This window comes from Otolemur garnettii, unplaced genomic scaffold, assembly GCF_000181295.1.
Source record: "Otolemur garnettii isolate 467f Iridium unplaced genomic scaffold, OtoGar3 scaffold00101, whole genome shotgun sequence".
NCBI lineage: Eukaryota > Metazoa > Chordata > Mammalia > Primates > Galagidae > Otolemur > Otolemur garnettii.
This window is the reverse complement of record NW_003852496.1, coordinates 4,506,858-4,528,112: the sequence shown is the minus strand read 5'-3', so window position 1 is coordinate 4,528,112 and position 21,255 is coordinate 4,506,858. Positions and strand designations below refer to the sequence as shown.

The 21,255-nt window shown below is 48.9% G+C and overlaps 1 protein-coding gene across 1 annotated transcript; it reads right to left on the bottom strand.

Moving 5' to 3' along the window:
* Nucleotides 1-817: 817 nt before the first annotated feature.
* Nucleotides 818-21,187, bottom strand: TMEM43 (transmembrane protein 43). The gene is made up of 12 exons (XM_003796213.3): nt 21,031-21,187; nt 16,542-16,691; nt 15,578-15,712; nt 14,885-14,979; nt 14,030-14,079; nt 13,742-13,811; nt 12,993-13,063; nt 11,909-12,030; nt 11,596-11,670; nt 10,995-11,096; nt 5,233-5,350; nt 818-2,723 (listed from the first exon to the last, which is right to left on the bottom strand). The coding sequence occupies exons 1-12, from the start codon at nt 21,040-21,042 to the stop codon at nt 2,521-2,523; spliced, it is 1,203 nt and encodes a 400-aa protein (XP_003796261.1). The 5' UTR covers nt 21,043-21,187; the 3' UTR covers nt 818-2,520.
* Nucleotides 21,188-21,255: the final 68 nt, after the last annotated feature.

The following is a 21,255-nucleotide window of genomic DNA, read 5'->3' as shown; positions in this document are numbered from 1 at the left end:
CTTTCAGTTCTTCTAACAACCTTGTGAGGTAGAAAAGCATTGTCCCCATTTTACTGATGCAGAAACTGAAGTGAAGCCCAGAGATCTTTGTTTTGTCTAACATCACACAGCCAATCAGTGGCAGTCCTGGGACTCGTTGCGCTCAGGTCTATGTGCTAACTCCACATCCGGGATGCCTTTGGCACTGCAGCACACTGCTGCCCCTTCACGTGAGTTAGGCACTCTAAATCAAGCTGCAACAAAGTAGGCTTCAGTATTCAAGCCTCTTAAATGCTAGGAATATTGAGTTGTCCCAACCTTCCAAGCACAGCTACATTAAAAAAAAAAAAAACACAACCTATTTTAACCACTAAAAGCAACTGAGAACTGAGTTCTAAAAATTCCTTTAGTTCTTAATAAAGTGTTTGCATCCTTTAAGATAAAAATTTCAGGCAGCACCTGTAACTCAGTGAGTAGTGAGTCAGCCACATGCACCGAGGCTGGCAGGTCGGAGTCTGCTGCACAACAATGACAACTCCTTCTAAAAAGTAGCCAGGTGTTGTGGCAGGCATCTGTGGTCCCAGCTTCTGGGGAGGCTGAGGGAGGAGAAAAGCTTGGGCCCAAGAGTTTGAGGTTGCTATCAGCTGTGACTCCATAGCACTCTACCGAGGGTGACATGGTGAGACTCTGTCTCAAAAAAAAAAAAAAGAAAAAATTAAGAATGCAAAAAAACCCCAAACCTGTAAAACAGGATATCAAGGTCATGCCAGAAGACATTTAGAAATTTATTTCAAATTTTTATCAAAAATAAGATTATACAAATTTCTCCAAAGCCTTCATATTTTTAACATTTTGGACTTTAACAACACTTTTTTAAGTTCGCAGTAATTTAAAATTCATATTAGAAAAATTATACAAACCAAGTTCTAAGAATTTTGTATTTAGCCATCATCTAGGTATACTGTCTGTTTTCCAAAAGCATCCTTTAGGAGTCCTAGAGATTTGATGAAATTGCTCATTTAATAAGCAGTAGTGAATACCATTTCAATCCTGAACCTCAGATAAATCACCTCAGGCTGGCTGTATTTTCTAACTTGAAGAATCAATTTATAGCACAGATATTCCAGGATAAGAGAGATTATTATAGATTGCTAGTTTCAGAAGCCCTGACCTCTTATTCAGCTACCAAATACTTAGTTGCTAAAGCAACCACTTCCAGCAAGTAGAAAACAATTTCTGAACACAAGATAAAGGATATACAAAGAATCTTTTAAGAAATCATATCATACTTTAAAAGGCTGTGAGAGTAGTTGGGAAACTGAGAAATTACGTGATTTAGGTACAGATAGATTTTATTTAAAAGGAGTAAAGCTATGGACACTTAACACATAACCACTCAGAAGCAGCCCCGGATGGGCACTCTTCGGCAAGGCTTAGACTTCGAATTCTTGATTTTGGTTCACTGGGGTCTCTATGAAGGTGCCCACTTAGGATAAAGCTTCCAACCTTTTCTTTTAATGACTGACCAGAAACTCAAAACCATCTTGAAGTGCATAGGTAGTTTCTGATGCCAGATGATGAAAGGAACTGCTCTTCTCCCCCCATAGAGGTTCCTCATCTCCCAAAGTGAAAACAAATCCTTTTGCTAACACTTGTTTCAAAAGCATCCTCTTTAAAGCTTCTCAGTGACCCAGCATACTGACAGAGGTAACTTGTTATAGAAGCTGCACCTCAACTGAATACCTTTCTGTGCTCTCAATTAAATCCAACTGGCACTTTAAAGGGGGTTTCCTGTAACAGTCTGAAATGTTAATTACTCAAGTGGGTTTTGTTTTGTTTTTTAAACCTTATTTCACATAAGTCCCCTTTGGGGAAAGCATATAAGAGGCAGCAAAGTAACAAAGAAAAAAAACTTAAATCGGCCTTTGAAGATCCTACACACTAAAAAGCTGCTAAGCCATGAAATGAGTGTAAAGCCCAACAAATGTCCAGTTTTTCTCATCATGACATCTTCAGTATTTCTTTTTTAAGTGCCAAGTCGAGTTCTAGCCACAAACTTGTTTCCAGTGTGCAGGGCACATGCTTAGTCTGTGTGCTGGTGATCCAGATCGGCTAAAGGCTCCGAGGATTAGGGACGTGGTCGGTGGTGTGGCAGAGTCCTGGCACTCGTCTTCAGAGATGAGAAGCAGCAAGCAGCAAGGCTGAGCCCCTGAGCAGCATGCCTCTGTGGAGCTCCTGTGCATCTTCCCCTGCTGACAGATCAACGGCGAGAAGGGAAACAGTCCCGAGAGAAAGGAAGGAAACCGGCAGGAGGAGGCTGGTTAAGTTGCCATTCGCAAGCTGTTTCTGCCTATCAAAGTTGCCTACTGGCAAGAAAAGGACGGGGAACACCAAACGCCAGCTGCAAGTCTGGCCCCTTGAAGAGAGGAGAGGTGCAGGATCCCAAACTGACCCAGGTCCCTGCTCTGGCGTGGAGTTGAGTCAGAGGTGAGGGGTGGGTTCTGGGGTTCACGCAGTATCGTGTGGGTGTCGGGGCCTGTTTCACTCCAGCTTTTTGGCTGGCACGCGTGTTCGAGCAATGATGATGGGCACTAGGGCCAAGCAGGCAATGAAGAGGGCCCACAGGGGCCGGTAGAAGAGCCAGCCAGCAGCCACCGTCAGCAAGGTCAGCGAGGTGGCCACACAGAAGGCAAAGGCTTTCAGACCAATGTTGACCAGGTCTCGGAAGACAGGAAACCAGTCCACTGTGAGGAAGAGAAAAGTGATAAGGCTCCGAGGCCACCATGCTGTACATCTCACAGGCTCAGATGACTCCTGTCTCTAGATAAGGATGGGCCCTTGTTGCCATATAAGGACAGGAAAGGTCAGTGTGGTAGAAGGCAAATGACCCTTACTGAGAGCCCCCATTCATAAGCCAGGGGGCTGAGGACACTGTCTGAGCCACCCATTCTGCCCTGTTCCAGGGTAGAAGACACGGAGTGCTTTGTAACTTTAAAATATGTTGATATCAGCCTGAGGCCAACATAAAGACATTCACCTGTAATACTGGCAAATATCCTGCTTCCTGGGTGTTCACAAAGAGACTGTGGGTGGAGCCTCCTGGTGCCTATTTGGACCTCTAGGCCATTCCTGAAGGTGTTTGTTCATTCCTCAGCAAGATGTTACCAATTATCTATGTGCCCAGCACTGTGCAGGTACTAAAGGAAATAAAGTAGTCTAAGTGTTGGCCTCTGCCTCACTCTCACAAGCTATTGGGCCAGTAGGATAAAGTCTAGGATCCAGCTAAATTCACCGGAAATTACTGTTCTTGCCTTGTCTATTCTCTCCAGGTTGGCATTCCACAGCTGATGTCCATGAGGGGAATCCTCCCAGGAAGCCCGAGTAGTCCAGTATCATCGGGTTTGCAGAGCAAGTCCTGGTGTCCCACCATGACTGGAGAGTGCCCTGAAAGCCACTTCTTAGCCTCATCTCCCTCTGTTCCCACGCAGCAGATCTACTTAGCCTTACACTAAGTACAGTGTATGTTTCTGAGTGTTGATTGTGTGTCAGGCACTATGTATACCATCTCATGAAACCATCATGCCTACCTTGTAAGGTAGGTACTATTCCTAACTCATTTTTCCCACAAGGTCACTGAGACTCAAGAAGTCAAGAGACTTGCCCTAAGTCCTATTGGTAAAAAATGCCAGAACCAGGATTTATACTCAAGACTGCCTGAGCTCTGTGCTATCACTCTAAGCCAGGGGTGTCCGAGCTTTTCTCTGCCACACATTAGAAGAGGAGTTGTAAATACACAACCACTAATGAACGCTGATTAGCAAAAGAAAGTGTGCATACTTTTGGTGATATCCAACACCACAGATAAGCAAAAGACGTCCTCACAAAATCAGCATGCGGTCCACAGGCTGCAGGTTGGACGCCCCTGCCTGAACCTTGAGAGGTCAGTTTTGCTCGTGGCTTGTCCCCACGGCCTGCAGCAGCATCTTGCACACAGCAGTCAGTATTTATGGGACGAATGGGGGAATGTACGTGTGCTTCTGTGCTGCCGACTCACCCCCACCAGGGATCTCTCCATGCTGAGTCTGCAGCGTCAGCATTACAGATACGGAGTGAACCAGGATCACAGGTGGCCAGAGATCCAAAAAAGGGCCTCTGAGACAGCAGAGGAGGGAACTGAGGCTCCAGAGGGGAACTGGCCTGTCCAAGGTCACACAGCCAACATGAGGGATTCTGTTTAAATTCTGATCGCTCCCTAATGTGCCCAAGATGTGGCTTGTCTTTCTGAACACAATTCAGCTGTCTAAAGAAAGCTGCAAAGGAAGTATCCTTCCCTTCCCTGGACCTATTTTCTCAGCTATAAATGAGGCAGGTGGTGCTCTCAGCTCTGATAGCCTGGGATGTACCTCTCCCAACTTGTAAGTGGTAAGCAGGGGAGAGGTCTCTGCTGGTGCCAGAGAGGGCTGGACAGAATCATCTGACTGGACGGGGACACTAGGTTAAAGGCTTGCATGGAGAGTCCCCTGAGAAGCCCCGTTCTCCCAGACATTCTGGGCCCAGAATGTACTCAGTCACCCTGGGCACTCAGATCCCAAGTCAAGCCAGGCTACCTGGGCTCCTAACTGGGCTCACTAACCTCAGGCCAAGTTTGTGAGCAGCCCACAAACTCCCTTCCGTTTCAGACTTGCTGGCTGCCCAAATTGAGCCCAGGTGTTGGGAGTGGGGAAGGAAGCGTAACAGTTTTTGAGAGTTTTCTTTTTACCAAGGAGTCCCTAAAACTCTGCATGTTAGGTGTGAGGTAACTGAAACTGAGGCAGAAAGGGAAGGCCAAGTATCTAGAACTTAGGCACAACATATTTTAAGGCCAGGTCTGGCTCACTTCCTGCCAGCTATTCAACTGTGGAGTGAAGGAAGGAGCAAGTCAGTGAGCAGGTGGACAGATGGACAGGGTGGAGCCAGACCTTCAAATCCTAGAGAATAGCCCACCCTCCTGGGGGTTGGCCATACCTGCCCCCCCGCCCCCACCCCCGAAACACCCTGTCCCTCCAGCCTGCCTCCCTCTGCTTACTCATCCCACAGCTGTGGGGTAGGGACACAGGCATGGCCTAGATGCTGCTCTCTGCCCCAAGGAGCAGCCCCCCAGGTCAGAAGGGCTGGCTGACAGACAGTGGTGTGACATGCACAAAGACAGCACACAGAGGGGCAGGAGGGGGGACAGGACTCCCCACCCCATCCACCCCACCTCTCCACACCTACCCAAAGTATAAAGGATCCGCGTCATGAGGTTGAGGCCCATAAACATGGCCATCCAGCCGGCGGCCCGCAGGCCCCACGTCTTCATGGAGTTGCTCTTTAGTTCTCTATGAAATACTTCCTGCAAGAGAAGGTGAGGTGACATCAGACTCTGAGGGGGTTGTCACCCTATCCAGTTGGCACGGTAGGTGCTGGGGGGCCTGTGCCAACTCAGAAGCTGTTGGCCATTTCTGAACAGACTAGAGGGATATGGGGGCAAACCTTCCACCCATGTCAACGTCCTGCTGCTGCCTGGCAGAGCACAGAGCAAAGCATAGGAGATCTTTTTGGAAGGTATAAGCCTTCCGCAGCTCAGAGCCCACCTCCTACTAGTGGCCGTAGCCCATAGTCTCATCTCCTGCCCACTGCAGCAGTACCTTTATGGGGTTACTACCCACCACCTCCAAGTGTGGGGATGTTTCCCCAACAGGAACTGTGCTCAATGTTCTGTGCCTGTGAGCAGATTACTTAAGACTCTTGTCATGGCTCTGGGACACCTTGTCCTCCTTGGTCTCCATTGCTGTCCCCGCCTTGCTTCCTGTCTGCAAAATGCTGACATTCTTTAGCTGTTTCAGTCTACACTCTCTCCCCAGGACATCCCATAGCTCCTTGGCCCACATGTGCCTGTGACCCACCCTCAAATTTAAAGTTGCAGGTTTGGTCCTTTTCCGGGCCTCATAGCCCTGTAGCTCCCACTGCAGACCTGCTACCTCGACACGTCCAGCAATGACACTGGAGTCTTCTTCATCTCAGCACACTGCATGACCACACCTGCACACACCGACACCTGGGGTCAGACGTGGCCTGCTCCTTCCCTCACTGCCACCATGCAGCCCCTCAGCAAGTCCTCTCAGCTCTAACTCTGCATGCACATTTCCCCAAGTGTCTCACTACTGCTCAGCCCCTAATCTATGCCATCACCAGCTCTCATATGGACCGTCGTAGGAGCCTCCCTCTCACTGGCCCCCCTGCTTCTGTCACCCCACCTTGTTCTCCACACAGCAACCCCCTCTGACTCTGCTGCCTGGGCCCCAGCCCCACTGGCTGCCAGTCCTCTTGCCTCCAGGCCCTTGCACGTGTGGTCTGCTTTGCTGATGATGCATTTGCCCACACTTGTGCTTGGTCAGCTCCTATACATTCTCCAAGTCTTGGCTTCGGTGCCATTTCTTCAGAGAGCTTTCCCTGGCCCCGATCTAATCAGGGCCCTGGTCTAATCTACAACAACAACAATAGATAACATTTATTGCTTACTATGTACCTGTCACTATTTTCCCTTTATAGTATTATCTTCCTTATCCTCAGAATAACTCAGTGAGGTAGGAACACTCATCCCCATTCTAAAATTGAGGAAACTGAGGCTCTGAGAAGATAAGTAATGTGCCCAGGGTTTCACCCCAAGCAGTTAACTAAACTGTAAGTTCCTGAGAGCAGGGTTCATGTCCATGAGTCCCTGGTGCTCAAAAAAACTTAATGAAAGAATGAACGCTCTTCAACAACCACATCAGAGATGGTGAGAGTAATACTGTCCGAAATATCCATTTCCTAGATACAGAAATGGGTCGAAGGAGCATAAAACAATAGACTGGCTCAAGGTCTCGGAGTGGGTGGGAGGAAGAGCAGAGGCTGGAGCTGGGGTCCACTGCAGTGCTCACTTAGACCACTATACTCTTCTGCCCTGCGACTAGAATCCGGGCATCCCACTTTAGGGCCTAGGAGCTGTCTTCTCAGCTCCTGGGCTCTGGGTCTTTTCTACCACTTGGCAGAGACCTCAGACCTTATGTGTCAGGGGTGGGAATAGCTGGGATGGGAGGAATGCAGGGATTTGGGACTGCTAAACAGCAAGGGGCTCAGACTGATGAGGAGCCTACCTGCCCACCCGCATCTCAGAGCTTGCCCTTCTGGGGAGTCATCTAAGCCAGCGGTCCTCAACCTTTCTGGCACCAGAAACTGGTTTCATGGAAGACAATTTTTGCATGTACTAGGGCAGGGGGGTGGTTTGGGATGATTCAAGCACATTGCACAACTCACCACAAAGCAGAGTGTGTAGGAGCCTGAGCTTGTTTTTTTGCATCTAGATAGTCCCGTTCTCTATCTGTAGCCACTCCCCAGGGCTAGCGTCACTGCCTCAGCTCCACCTCAGACCAGGCCTGAGATGCTCTTGTGGAGTGCTCAACTTCAATCCTTAACATGCCCAGTTTACAGTAGGGTTTGTGCTCCTATGAGAATCTAATGCTGCTGCTGACCTGATGGGGGTGCAGCTCAGGTGGTGATGCAAACAGTGGGGAGTGGCTATAAATACAGATGAAGCTGTGCTCATTAGCCAGCCATTCGCTCCCTGTTGTATGGTCTGGTTCCTAATAGGCCAGGGACCAGTAGCAGACCTTGGCCTGGGGGTTGGGGACCACAGATCCAAGCCATAAGCCCCATCCACTCCTTTTTAGAAGGGCAGCTCTGAGACCTGAGCCTCTGCCTGCAGAAGGCTAGAAGCCTGGAGCTGGGCAATATCCCTGGGAGAGAGAACCAGGCCTGGACAGAACCTCCTAATTTTAGAAACTCCTTACGGAGCTCTGAGAGCTGCCATGGAAAGGCTGACTCATGGCCCACCAGGCTGGGACGCGGCAGCCCCACACTGAAGTTGGTAACTGGGTGCCTGGGCAACAGCCTGGCCACACCCAAGTCCTGACCAGGTACAAGGAGTACTTGAGACCCATGTATTACCACAGGTCTGGAAATCTGGTGAAATGGATGGCAGCTGAGGGCCTAATAATAGAAAAAAAGGTCACAGCTAATCCCTGACACCTGCCCATTGCCTGGACTCCTTCTGGACTAAAAATCCAGCAATCTTGTCCCAGGCCAAGTATAGAATGTCCCACCACTGATACACTATGTTTAAACCACAACAGAAAAAAAAAACCAAAAACTATATTTTTCTGTTGAATAGAAGGATTTCCGGCTTAGAAAAGAGAGGCTAACTTTTTTTTTCTCTTGAGACAGGCTTTTACTATGTTGCCCTCAGTAGAATGCATGGCGTCACAGCTCACAGCAACCTCCAACTCTTGGGCTTAGACGATTCTCTTGCCTCAGCCTCCCAAATAGCTGGGATTACAGGTGCCTACCATAATGCCCAGCTATTTTTTATTGCAATTATTGTTGTTTAGCTGGCCTGGGCAGGGTTCAAATCCGCCACCCTCAGTGTATGTGGCTGGCACCATAACCACTGTGCTACGGGTGCCGAGCCAACTTCTTCTTTTTTTTTTTTTTTTTGAGACAGAGCGAGCATCACTTGGTCACCCTTGGTAGAATACCATGGTGTCTTAGCTCAAAGCAATCTCAAACTCTTGGGTTCAAGTGATCCTCTTGCCTCAGGTTCCCAAATAGGTGGGACTACAGGCACCTGTCACAACGCCCTGCTATTTTTAGAGACTTAGTCTTGCGCTGGCTCAGGCTGGTCTTGAACCTGTGAGCTCAAGTAGTCCACCTGCCTCGGCTTTCCAAGTGCTGGGACTACAGGCGTAAGCCACTGCGCCTGGCTGAAGTTAACTACGGCACAGAATCAAACTAATTAGTACAAGGGATGAAGTCTATCCCTTTTCCCTGGATTTGGTTGAGGCATGATCCTCTCCATTTACAGACAGGGAGAAGGATGCCTAAAGAGCTGAGGACCTCTGTTTGGGAGTGATTCTCCCCACTCACCCATCCTGGGAGGCTCCAGCTCAAAACCCTTCACTGCCCTCCTGATCTCTTGAAGGAATGTGGCTGCTGCCCAAGTTCCTCCTGCTCTCGGAGCTGTGGGTGGCATGCCTGTCTGGACACCCTGACAAGGTGAACCCTTTCCTGCCTGAACTGGGCAGTTTTTTTCTGAACTACTGACTGACCCCCGATTCTTCCACCATTGACCCTTCTTATCATTTAGGTTTAAGCACAAATGTCATTCACCAAAGGGTCCTCGCTGACCACTGTAGATAATAATGTCCTATTATGATGTCTGTTATCTCTGAGCACTTGTTCTCCCCTTCATAACTCTCAGCATGATGTGTCATTACTCACTAATTTCTCCCCTACGAGACTGGAAGTCTGTGAGACGGGGTCTCCTTTGCTAATTATTCGATCCCTGGTGCCCAGCACAGTCCTACACACAGAAGGGGTTACTACAGGTTGAGCACCCCTAATCCAAAAGTATAAATTCTAAAATGCTCCAAAACCTGAAACATCTTTGACACCACAGTGGAAAATTCCACACCTGACCTCATATAATTTGTTGCATGTATTATTAAAAATATTATAAAGAATTACCTTTAGGTTACATCTATAAGGTGCATTAGAAACATAAAATAAATTTTGTGTTTAGATTTGAGTTCCATCCCCAAGATAGCTCATTATGTATATGCAAATATTCCATAATCTGAAAGAATCTGAAACACTATTGGTCAAGCATTTTGGATAAGGGAGACTCAACATGTATTCCTGTTTCTTTTTATGGCCTTGGTCACAGGCTATAACCCGTTGGGGACCTGCCCCAGCAACTCTGAGGTTCTCTCCCAGTGCTTGGTAGTGTTGAAGGAATGAAGGAAACTAAAGACATAGAGACAAAGTGTAGATTTAAAAAGCGGGCCCAGGGGTCCAACGCTACCCCATGTGACAAATAGTGTAGGCCCCAAACTCTCAATATATTCAGTTCTTATTACTTTCATTATGTTCTAACCAGTAAACTGGTGTGTGTAACAATAGTGTATGTCATTTTTGTGGTTTCTCATATCCTAACTCACCCACCTGATCACCCTTTAGTAGCCATTTTTATTATTTTTGCTTTTTAAAATACTTATTAATTGGCTCGGTGCCCACAGCTTGGTAGTTAGGGTGCCAGCCACATATGCCAGGCCTGGTGGGTTCGAATCTGGCCCAGGTCTGCTAAAACAATGACAATTACAGCAAAAAAATAGCCAGGCATTATGGTGGGCACCTGTAGTCCCAACTACTTGGGAGGCTGAGGCAAGAGAATCGCTTAAGCCCAAGAGTTTGACGTTGCTGTGAGCTGTGATACCATGGCACGCTACCAAGGATGACATAGTGAGACTGTGTCTCAAACAAACAAACAAAACCTTATTAATCACTAACAGGATTACAGAAACAACAGAAAAAAAAAAATAGACTTAGCAGCTAGATATAACCCAGGCAATCCTCTATGTTCCTTTCGGACAGATTAGTTGACTTACTACTCATACTGAGAGCTGGGGAGAAAGAAGCTGATTCCTTTTATCTCAGCCCATAAGAACTAGTTGTTTTTGTCCAATGAGTCAGTTGTACGTTCCATTCTAGTTAATCTTAAAATGGCTCACTGCCTTCAAAGACCTTAGTACAAAGTCTTTGTAGGTAATAAGTCAGACTTGGCCAGGCACTTTCATGCCTTTTTCTCAAGTCAGGCCCTTGCAGACCTTTTTCCTGAAGTCTTTTAATGTTCATGCCAAACTGTCTAGGGAAGCCCCCAATGTGGTATGTTTATATATCTGTTTTTACCAACCCATTTCTTTGTAGAGGCTATGTCCTCACCTATTATCTACATATCTGATCCAAATCACAAAACTTTAACTCTATTCTCATAATCCTAACTCCCCTAATGTTCACCCACAATGACCTCTAGTCATGAGAGCTTATTAAACGCCACTGGAAGGAAGAGGAGGACATACCTGTCCCTCCATCATATGGGCAGGGCAGCAGTAGCAACTTACCTCTGCTGAGAAGTCCCCATGGTGCAGGAGCAGCAAGGTGTCTCCAGACTTGGTAGAATATGGGACTAGCTGGTCACCCCGCTGCCGGGCAATCACAGTGACCTGGTTAGAGAATTCAGTGTTAAGAGTCCAGGGTGATCAGAGGAAAAGTGGCACCATATGGAGCCACAGCCCACCTTCCTGGGACTCTGTGACAGCCAAAAGAGCAAGACCCACTGGCTTCTCCATACTTCCACCCGGGTGCACCAGCCCCTGCAGCTCTGGCTAAGCTGCTTCATTCAAAGATCCATCCAGGACCTCAGGTAGGGGTCAGAGCAGGGGCTAGGGTGGGACCACACATGGATCAGGAATGTTAAGACCAATTATTTATAGATCAAAAACTTGAGGGCTGGGCAGAGAGGTTGCGTGTGATTAGAATAACTCTCAAAAGGCACAATTATGAGATCCCTTCCCAGTGCCATTCTCCCCCTGGGGTTTGTGCATGACCATTAAAACTGCTCAAAAGCATGTCCGACGGCCTATTCATGTGAGCATGTGCCTTTCCTGAGGAAGGTCCAGAATCACAACATTATCTGCCCCTGGGAAACCAGTGCCAGGTTACCACATGAGCTGGGCCCAGGTCTGGGTCATCACTGCTCAGTCCAGCGTAGGAAAAGGAGACACGCAGGTCTCCAACCTGGGGGTGAAAGATAGGAGAGGAGAGTGAAGCAGGAAGTAGCCAGCCTGGGCTCGGGTCTAGGATGCCTCAACCCCGTGATCCCTCATCCTCCTTTCCCACCTCTACACCTGTGCCCAGGCTGTGCCATCACCCAGAAGGCCTCTCCCCCTCCAATTCATTTGGCCAAGTCCAACTGTGGATTCAACTTGACTGAATCCAAATGAAGCAGGAATTTGGCCCACGTCTCTCCACGCACCTCTGGATACTTGGGGTTTTCACTGTGGTAGAAAAAGTCTCCCCGGCGAATGATGTCCACATGAGGGTCCTCCAGCTTGGCCAGGCTCAGTGGCTTGAAGTTGTCGATTTTGTCAATGAGACCTGAGAGGAACAGTGTGGTTAGAAACCATGGTGTGTCACTTGAAAACCTCACTCTACAATTCCTCAGCCTGACACCCTTCCTGGTGCATGTCCACACTCAGCCCTGCTGCGACCTCCTCATTCACACCCTTGGGATGGGCAGACACAGCTCTCCTCAGGTACCTCAGTCCCATTTCAGTCACCATTTCTTCCTAGAAGTCTCCCCTGTGCCCTCATCCCACCAAATCAGACTGACCACAGCCCCAGGAGTGGCATTAACCCTTTGCCTTTCCACTTTGGATTACAGTCATTCATGCCCAAGCCAGGCTCACCTCCTGGACTGAGGGCTACTTGAGGGCAGGCCCAGCTTAGCAATAGCAGACAGGTGGCAGCCAGGCCTGGCTCTGGGTCACCTGACCTTTCCCCCTCCCTTGGCCATCTAGGCCCTAAGTGTTTTCTCTCCTGTCTTCCTGGGTCAGGCCTGGGCTCAGAGCCCCAGGATTTCTGTGGCGAATGGAAAAAACTTCTCTCTGGAGTCACTCAGGGGCCTGCAACAAGCCCTTCCTGGCACTAAGTAAGCTCAGAGGTGGAGCCCTACGGAATGAGTGGGCAGCCTTGTCTCTACTACTGGCCCGGTGGCTGCCTGAGGAAGGCTGTCTTAGCACTGTCTGGTCCAACAGACACCAGCACAATAGCAGCATGAGGATGCAATGCCTGGGGCTGCTCCCTGGAACAACCCAGGATTCAGAGGGACCTATCTGGGCTGTGCTGGGCTAGGGGCTTCCACGCCAGCCCTTACTTCCTCAGGCCCTCACCTTCCCTCTGGCCCCCAGCCCAAAGTACGATGCTGGGAAATGTGCCAGCTAACCCTGTGCCTTTCAGCATCTGAGGGTTGACAGGGGAGTCTCACCCCTGTGGGGGGGACAAGTGGAAGCAAAGGCCTCTGGGTTGGCACTAGCTCATCTGGAGGGCCTGAGACTTACCTGCTGAGAGGAAAAACCTGCCAATTTGGACAAATGGGGCTTTTGCTGTAAATGACTCCACTGCCATTGCACTGTGGAAGAGAGAGGGAGCTGTCAGAGATGGGGCACCAGTGGCGGAGCTGTCTATGTCCCTGTGGGTTGTTTGTGCTGTGAAACATCCCCACTATGGGGGCTCCTATAGTCTATCCAACCCTACCCATCAGCCATGAGATGGATCTTCCATGGACTTCACACCTGCCTGACCCCTCCTAGCCCAGACAGTATCCAAAGCACTCCCATCTTCCTACCACAGCCCCGACCATCACTGCAGGTGGCCCACACTCCAGCCAGCCCAAGTGTTATGCCCACTTCAGCATCCCATGCCACTGAGCTAACTTCCCTCTGCTGAACTCTTGAGGCCCAGATCAAATGCCACCACCTCCTAAAAGCCCCTTTTGCCTGTCCTCCTAGGACAAACCTTTAACAAAATGTTGCCCTAGCACCATCCATGCAAATCCCTTCAGGCACTCAGTCTAGCCCTTACATTGGTAACTTGTTCAAGGGGAGCTTGTCTGGCTGGGGTCAGGGGAGTTGGGTCTTGCCTCTGTGTTTCCAGTGCCCAGCACAGCACTTAGCTTCAAAACCATGTCCCATATTGTCATCAACTAATGAGGCAGAATTAACTCAGTCCCATTATTCAGATGAAGAAACTGAGGCTGGAGACCTGCCAGCGTAGGCAAGGCTGCCCTTAGGTCTGGTTCAGCCCTCACCTGGGGTTTTTGTGGCCAATCTCTCGGTCGAAGTTTTTGCTGCTGATGATTTCTGACCTCCATTCCGTGTCTGTTTGGGGAGAGGGAACAACTCAGAAACCATGGCAACAGTTGAGGCCCACTGACCCTCACAGGGTGGGAGGGAGGGCAGGGCTCTGAGGAATGGCACCAGGAATCCCAATGCCTGGTGCTGCGTCCTTCTCACAGCTCCGCCCACAGCCCCACTGTCTCCTGCTGTTATCAGCCTTGGCCATGGGCAGAGACCAGGTGAGGGGGCCCTGTACTCACTGTAGGAGTACCTCGTCTCCTTCTTCACCTGCCCGTCCTCAGTGTACTCCCTGCAGAGAAGCAGAGGCAGCCCCAGGGTTAGCCCAGTCATTCCAGCAGTCTAATCTCTAAGTAACTCCAGCCACTGGCAACCTAGGGGCTATGAGGTAAGCCCCCCAGATGGAGCAGAAGCCTGTCTGCACCAGCTCAGAGAAAGGCACTCACTCCCTGGCAGGGAGCCCTTTCAAAGGCCATTCTTCAAAGGGACTGAGAAATGTGCTCTCCCATCTGGAGCTAAAATCTGCCTTCTGGACTTCACACCAACAGGTCCAGCCTGAGCCCCTGAGCTGAGGGATCTGGCTGTGCCCTTTGCTCCAGGACAGCCCTGTGGGGCCCCCAAAGCCTGCCTTTCTTCTGGCTCTTCCCATCACCTCCCCACCCCTCATGCACAGCCCACCCTCACTCTAGGAGACCGCGGCCTGGCCAATTACAGCTTGCCCTGATACATCTGCCAGAATGGACAGGATATAAACTGTAAGGTCACCTCTGCTCCATCATGGGACTAACACAAGGAAAGCTGAGCACAGAGACTGAGAAGAGTGGGGACCCTGGTCCCAGTGATACTGTTTGAGGCCTGGCTCTGGTCATGCCTCACGCTTGTATCCTCAGGACTTCTCAGATGGGGAAGCTACTCGATCCCACTTTCTTCTGGGATTTTCTTCTTTGGATTTTTACAATATCCAAATAAAAGATCACTGGTTATTAATTTGAGGATAATTTCATTTTTCGCATAGGATACTCTGAATTTCAAGGGCATCACAATGAAAGCCGCCTGCATTTTCCCCAAATTCCTGTGCCCCCTTTGCCCCAGCTCACCTGTCCTCTTCAGTTTCCACCCATTGGTACATCTCCACGTGCCTCTGCAGTTTCACAGCCGGAAGATGGACCCCATAGTTTGGATCAGACAAGAGCTTCAACAAGAATCAAATAAAGCCAAAAAAGTAAGGGTAGGATTCACATCAGCCTCAAATCCCTGGCTCAGGGGAAGCCAGACAGGAAGAGAAATAAATATAAATGGGGATAAGAACACAAAATTCTGTGTCTGCTTCATGTGCGCAAAATGAGCTGCCTGTCACAAGTTCTTAACACACCCTGCCTATGACCAGGACCCTCAAATAGTACTGAATTGGGCTGCATGGCCCCAGGGGATTGTGCCAACAACAATGAACTAGTTGAACAGAAAGCTCTGGTTACCAGGGCAGTTTGTGGCCATTTAGTAGCGTGTTAATATAATGATGAGAGTGCCTATTAGCAAAGCTCGTACCAAGTGCCAGACCCCTCGCCAAGACGTTAGCTACCTAATCTCACCAAATCTTCAAGACTGGCTCAAAACCTGTTACCATTACTGTCCTCATTTTATAGATGAAGATGCTGAGACTTAGGAGTGTTGGTGCCGGGAGTCACACCACGTATGTCCGTCTTTGAGGTGCAAGCTTTCAAATCCTCAGCTGACAACATCCAGCAAAGGGCCCTCAGTCCCCCAGGGGTCAGTAACCACATCAAGCCTACCTTGGATGTCCGCAGGGCTCCAATGATGTGCACCAGCCTCCCTTCATTCTCTGGAGCCACACTGTGGATGCTGTCAGGGGACACCACAAGTGACAGCCCTTCGGTCAGCGAGGTTGCCGTCTTCAATGCACGGCCCTGTGAGCAAAGGGGAGTGAGGACTCCAGCAGCTCAGGGGTGGCTCAACATGATTGTGCTTCCTGCAATACCAGTGCAGGTTGGGGCCTCAGGAAACACTGAGCTCCATCTCCTCGTTTTACCATTGGAAAACTGAGGTAGACTAGGCAAGTGTGAGTCAGGATTGGAACCTAGGATTTCTGCTTTCCCACTGCCCACCCTGACCAATCTCAGCACTTCCCTCATGCTGTGTACAGCTGGCATTTCTGCCTGCCATGTACCCTTCTCTGCCTTCTTTTCCTATCCCCTACCCCCAGTCCAAGTGGTTTACATAGGCTGAACCACTGTCCAAATCATGTGTCCCTGGCCGCAGGGCTTGGTTCTGACAGCCAAGCCAGGACACTGAGTGATCTTGCTACAACTTTTGCTAAACTGATTTAGAAAGAGATGGTTCCTCTTCTCTCAGGGATTGCCAAACTGGTTGGATGTGAGCTTAGAGTTTCTGGGGCTATCTTTGCCACCACAAAGTAAGAGCCTGCCCAAGAAAAACCCCACAACAGAGAGAACTAGGCAAGAGGGTTCCTGGTGACCCTGCATGAACATCTGAATCCAGCTGTGCCTGAAGTGGGTGTTATCCCCCAGATTTCAGGTGTGTGAACTGATCCATGCCCCTTCCCACTTACGTCTGTTGCGTGGTGGAGCACAACAGAATTCTAAGTAATACAGTACCCCTTTCTCTTTCATAAAACCTAGGCCTTTTATTACTAAATCTAGCTTTTTAGATTCACAGCTTTTGCTCCCTGACACTGCAGGGACTCTCAGTCTACATTGGGGGCCCCAGACATTTTACCTCATTGGTGAAAATTAAGAAGAAGGAGAGCAGGAAGGTCACGAGCCCCACAAACATCCCACCCGAGGTCTCGCTCAGCCGCTCCAGGAAGCCTGGCTGGGGGCTGGTCGTAATTTTGACATGTTCTTTTCTGGGACCTGAACTGGAATACTAAGGAAAAAACATACATCAAAAAATCAGCATGAAAATTTGTTTTTAAAAATAAAATGAATTTCGCTATTTCTTTATACTGAAGTTGTTTTGAGTCTTAAATATTTAATGTGCAATTTGATGGTTTTTCATAAACCATGTGACCAACATCAAAAGCAAGATGCAGAATATTTCTGTCACTCCAGAAAGTTTTTGTGGCCCTTTCCTGCCAATTCTCCACCACTCACCTACAGGTAACTATTTGAATTTGTCACTATATATTTGTTTTATCTCTTCTAGAACTGGAGGGAAACGTAACCATAGACCACGAACTCCTTTCGGTCCAGCTTTTCGTCTCAGCATAATGCTTTTGAGATTCACCCACATGGTGTTGTTTGTCATAGTCCTTTTTGTGGGAGTAATATTCCATTTATGACTACACTGCAATATACTGATTCATGTAGCAGTGGATGGTCATTCTGGTTATTTCCAGCTTTTGGCTATTACGTATAAAGCTGCTATGCACATTCATGTATGAGTCTTTATATAAACATATGCTTTCATTTCTGTTCGGTATACACTTCGGTGTGCCACTGCTGGACCATAGAGAAGACGTATGTTTAACTTTTTAAGAAAATGCCATACTAATTAACAAAGAGGTTATTAGAGACATATTTTTAATTAAATTCGCAAATAGTGACTGAGCTTTCTGAGGGCTGTGCTAGGTCTTGTGAGGTCAGAAGAAGGGTAAGATAATGTTTAGGGCAGTTGGGTCACTTACAAATAATACTCGGAGGTCGTGTTGAGTGTGTAGTAAGAAAGGTGGATTCAGTACTAAAGGAGTGACCCCTTCCAAGTGGGGTACCAAGGCAGGCTTCTCGGAAGCAGGGGCATTTGTGTGGGACCACAGAGGCAGACTCGGGGAAAGGGAATCCCAGAAGGGAAACTGTGTGAGGAGCGGTAAGAAGTAGGGAATGGCTCTCAGGGAACAGCTGCCTATCTGCTCTGCTGGGTTATGGGAGGCAGGGAGGGAGAGGAGACGGCTAGGCATGTGTGAGCATGTTCACAGTAGGCCTCAAACTCCAGGGTCAGTGGAGCTTTGTCAAGCTCTGTCCACCCAATCAGAGAGGTGTGATTTGGAGGCACTGCTCATCAGGAATGTCTCCTTCAAGGGCAGAATTCTGGAGCCAGAGGACTGGATTTGAATCCAGGCTGTGCCACATATCAGCTACGGGGCCTTGGGCAAGCAATTTAACTTCACTATGCCCTCATTTTCTCATCAACAAAATTGGGATAATAATCCAGTACACTGGGCTGTGGTAAGAAGCAAAGATCATAATTAGTGGCTGCTTGGTGCTTAGAGCATGGTAAGCACCGCACATTTGTTAGCTAGTAAGAATGTTATCCGATTCCCTATAACAAATACTGGGGCCAGTGCCAAGGATGGGGATGGGATGACAAAAGTCACAGAGAAATAAAGTGGTTCCCAGATGGGCACTCCAGCCAAGCTGGGCCCCATCCTTGGCACTGGGGGCTCAGAGGAGTGATTTAAGACAGAGTTGCTGAACAAAGCTGACATCAGTTCTGACTGTCTCTGAATACCACCAGCCAAGGCATCCAAAGACTAGAGGTCTGTACATCCAGAAATAGTCTTCACTTTCTATACCATTTGGAAACATCAGTAGAATGAACTCTCACAGGCATGGAGGTAACCATCACAATGATGACAACAATAAATACATCAGGCTATCACAGGCCAATTCAAGGGCAAGCCCACGGAGGGGGACACTATAACTTCCCCATTTCACAGGTAAGACAATCAAGGCTTAATAGTTAAGCCATCTGTGCAAATCACACAGCCTAGAAAGGGTAAAGATAGGATTCAAATCCAGGCAGACTGGAGGCTAGGAGCCAGCGGTAAATAGCAACATGACCAGTCTTCCTCCTGGGCTCTCTTCAGCCAGTTATCAATATAAGGGGCTCAAAGATGGCCTTAAAAGGAAGGAAAAGTAGTACTGAGGGGTGCCCCTTAGGCTAGAGGAGGAGTGAGGTGAGGTAGGCAGTGACAAGACATACCCAGCTCAGAGTCTGAACCAAATCATGGAGGATCTCTCTATAAATGTGTATATTTATACACACACTCTCTCTCTCTCTCTCTCACACACACACACACACACATATATATATATATTTTGGTAGAGACAGAGTCTCACTTTATTGCCCTCAGTAGAGTGTTGTGGTGTCACACAGCTCACAGCAACCTCCAACTCCTGGTCTTAGGTGATTCTCCTGCCTAGCATCCCGAGTAGCTGGGACTACAGGTGCCCACCACAATGCCTGGCTATTTTTGTTGTTGTTGTTGTTGCAGTTTGGGCAGGGCTGGGTTCAAACCCGCCACCCTTGGTATATGGGGCTGGCGCCCTACCCACTGAGCCACAGGTGCCGCCCCTACACACATATATATTATATAAAGACATACATAATATGTATCTATTATGTATCCATAGATACATAATGTGTATCTATATATGTGCAACCCACTTGGGGATCAGAAGCAATGAGCATTGAGTGGTAGGAACAGAGGTTAACAGATAAGCCCTGGAAATGGACAAAACAAAGTTAGAATCCCATGTTCACCTGCTGTTATCCCTGGGCAAGTTGCTGTACCTCTCTGATTCTGTTTACTCACTTATAAAATGCACAGGGTAACAGCACTTTCATTACAGGTACTGCTGTTGTCACACTGATTAAGAGTTCTGTTGCCTCCCTATTCCACCCCACTATCCTCAGATCTTTCTTCTTCACCCAGCCTAGTGACTCCTGTAAATGTACACCATACAGCTACTGGATGACAAAGGCTTGACAACACAGAATACTCAAATGCATCTACATTTCTTGGAGAGGGGTCAGGTCCCAACATACCCAGGACAGTCTTTGCCCACCAGGACCGTCTGTGCTACACTGCATGGATATCCTCTTTTTTTTTTTTCTCATGTGCTAAGTATTAATATCTACCATAGAGCAGGCACGATGCTAAGCACTCTCCCTTAAATTTCACAGTAACTGATTCCGTTAGACAATATATACTTAGAGACAATAAGGCCACACAGCTATACTGAATAGAAAAATCTAGATTTGCTCCAGGTCTGCTTGACTCCAAAACCGGCTCTGTTCAGCATGTTCCCATATCACAGCATGTCAAGGTGGCAGCAAAACCCTAGGCAGGTGGCCTACCCTGCTAGGAAATTCTGCTGGGGGCAGGCTGGTCTCCTGACTGCCCTCTCCCCAGCAGACCCTGAGTCATGGATCACTTCTGAGGCCTTTCTAGGTGCAACACTCAAGGCTTATAGTTCTACTGAGGGTCCAAAAGTATGTCAGCCTGTGGACGAAACCGACCTGAGGCCGATCGTACTAGGACTGTGGGAGACACACACCCTATCCTCTCAAGGGGCGTGGGAGGCAAAGAGGATGCTTAGGGACAGAGGAGGTGCCTGAAAAAGGGGTTTAACAGGCCAGGGGAGGGTGGCTGAGACACTTTGCCAAAGCAGAAGCAAGGGTGTGTCTACTGCTGGCTGTACTCCTGGGCTGGTCCCTGAAGCCTTTTCACAGAGGAGTGGTGAGTCACCAGCTTCTCCCACACCCAGCACCCCAATAAGAAGTACTCTTAGGTCTGTTAAATTAAGTTTCCCGAGAAAGGCTAGTTTCAGGGAGAAGACTTGACAGAATAACCTTCAGCCAAGGCCTCTCTAACCAAATCCCCGCTGGGAAGAGGAGGAGTCGGTAAAGGAATGCTCCTTCTCACCATAATCCTAACCCCTTTGCTCCCAAGCCCAGCCGGTGCCCTTCCGCAGCATTACAGCCTCGGTTTCCGTATCTCCAAAGGGCGGAGAGCTCACTTTCCACTTGGACAGACGCGTCTGTCCATTGTTGGACAGCTCCACTCGGGCAGGTTCAGTCTCCCTACCATCCCAAAGAAGCTGGCCCCCTGTCTGAGGTCCTGTCCAACTCTCATATTCCAAGAGCCAGGCCAGAATTGGGAATACAAGGATGGACCGCGGGGAGGCGCCGCGCACAAGTAGATCGCTGGGCAGTGAGCAACACCTCCTAAGTCTGCAAACTTGAGACACCGGGATGAGGTGGGCCACAGAATGCGAATAAAAGAAGTCTGGGCAGGCTGAAAAAGACGAACGGATAGATGAGTTGCTGGGAGGCAAGTAATGGACGCCCAGAGAGAGGTAGAGAGCCAGCCACAAAGACAAGGGTCAGACGGCAAATTGAACCTCGGCGGCCCCTCGGGCGAAGAGGAAGCCCACAGTGATGGGGAAGTCTGGGTGTGGCCAGGCAGACAAGGGACACTCACATTCGCGGCCATGGTGGGACCCGGTTCGCTGCTGCCGCTTCGCTCTGTTCGCAAGAAGGTTGGTGACCAAAGCGTGGAGTCCAGTGGCCTCTTATCCTCGATCCGTGAAAATCCGCGTGAAGCCGGGAACCAGGAGAGACTTGCTAGAGTTACCGCCCCGTGGACCTCAGCTTTTCTACGCACGCGCTTCGCCAGGTCTCCTGGAAAATGTAGTCCAGGATCAGG

Bases quoted from the DNA above. Each gene is read 5' to 3' on its own strand.
- TMEM43 (XM_003796213.3), bottom strand. The intron at 11,671-11,908 runs GTGCGTGGAGAG...TTTCACCCCCAG, and splicing joins AAAACCCCAAGTATCCAGAG to GTTGGAGACCTGCGTGTCTC. The intron at 11,097-11,595 runs GTAACCTGGCAC...TTCTCTAACCAG, and splicing joins ACCTGGGCCCAGCTCATGTG to GTCACTGTGATTGCCCGGCA.